This window comes from Lottia gigantea (assembly GCF_000327385.1).
Source record: "Lottia gigantea unplaced genomic scaffold LOTGIsca_2947, whole genome shotgun sequence".
NCBI classification, from domain to species: Eukaryota; Metazoa; Mollusca; class Gastropoda; family Lottiidae; genus Lottia; species Lottia gigantea.
The window spans coordinates 1-1573 of record NW_008708964.1 but is presented as its reverse complement, the minus strand read 5'-3'; the positions used below and the strand labels follow the sequence as shown (position 1 = coordinate 1573).

General features: G+C 35.5%; 1 protein-coding gene across 1 annotated transcript in view; it reads left to right on the top strand.

The window, feature by feature from the left end:
• The window catches only part of LOTGIDRAFT_176731 (hypothetical protein), a gene marked incomplete at both ends in the record, with an annotated part of 2963 nt that extends 1912 nt beyond the window's left edge, over positions 1-1051 (top strand). Inside the window, 2 exons of the mRNA XM_009056975.1 lie at positions 389-518; positions 931-1051. Of these exons, the coding sequence (XP_009055223.1) occupies positions 389-518; positions 931-1051 (251 nt within the window). The remainder of the gene's footprint in view (positions 1-388; positions 519-930) is intronic.
• Between the last annotated feature and the right edge of the window lie 522 nt (positions 1052-1573).

Here is a 1573-nt window from a genome sequence, read left to right as displayed (position 1 = left end):
CTGGGGTTAAGTCCATTCTGGACATCGAGAAGACTCTAGAGTACTTGGTGAGTGATCATAGTTTCAATTTTTCAGTTTGCGGGGAAAGGTGACGCCATTTTTGCTTATTGCTAAGAGATAGGGGAAACATGGCTTTCTGATGTAAGTAACGATCCTTGATTGCAAAGTTGAGAAAGCTAAATGCAGACTGGCATCTGGACCTTGTTTTTTCAAAATATTTTACAGGCTTAGGACGTAAAACTCCATTAATTCCATTTCAGACTTGCAAAGTTTTGCACCAAAGATGTTACCATGGAAACTCGATATCACTTTTTTACCTCCAATTCAGGAAACTTCTCTTTATTTGTTACCATGGAAACTCAATATCACTTTATGACCTCTATTTTAGGAAACTCAGGGTGTTTGTGTGGCCACGTTTGGTCAGGATAAAGATTTCCCAGCATTCTTTGTTCCGTCCAGTGGTCTGAAAGCTCCGTATAATATCCGTGATGAGATAGAGGCTGCAGAAATGATCTACAGTAAGTACTGTTTTTTTTTCTAAGAAATTCAGTTTGATCGAATAGAGCATCATATTTTGTTTCATTGCATTCTGTGGGTTACTTCACTGATTCATGATCTGGAAACATTTATAAGAGCATAACTTTCTCAATCAGAAGTAAAATTCATTGAAAGCTTTCTAAAAATCTTGATTTTTATCTTGAGTTTTTGTGAGAAGATACACTGTCATCATTTCCATTGAATTGCAGACAAACCAGATGTCAGATTATTGTTTTAAAAAGTGATACAGCTGGGAAATAAATGTTAAAACAGCTTTATACTAAGAACACAATGCATGATACTCTTGATTTTATTTTAGCAATGTTTTAATTCACATACAAAATACATTTAAAACTGATTACCGGTAATTTCAGCCATTTTGTTTTGTTGCAGACGGTCAAAATAAAATGAAGTTAGACAGTGGAATATTAATCGGAGTTCCCTTACCAGACTCTTACAATGAATATGGTCAGCAGATAGAAACAGCTATTGATACTGCGCTTCACGAAGTTAGGTGAGTATTTTCGGAGTTGAAATACTTACGAGCTCAATTGAAGCTATTGATAAGAGTTTCTGATAGTGAACTCACTGAACAGGAGCGAGAGATCAATTAAAGGGACAGGTACGCCATTTTTTTAGACCAATTATACTTTAGTCTCAGAAACGGGAATTTTTTAGCTAAGCCAATCAGTAATAGTGTTCACAGCTCACTGTCGAAATTTGAGTCTTCAAATCCATGTGTGTCCAGAATTATCCACGTTTGAAAGTTAAAATGACGACTCGTCTTTTCTTGAGACACTGTGATATATAGAAAAGATATCTATAGAAATAGTGAGTAAAATTCCTAGTTTGAGATATTTTTAAAGGAATTATGTGATTTTCGTACATTTCTAGTACTTCTGAAGACTAATTACATATATTCAAGACTCAAATCAACGGCCAAAATGGCGCACCTGTCCAATTCGCGGCTTTTGTCACATCCAGTTGACTAAATCTCACTTCATGCCATGGATACATGTTTCAGGTACACGATCAT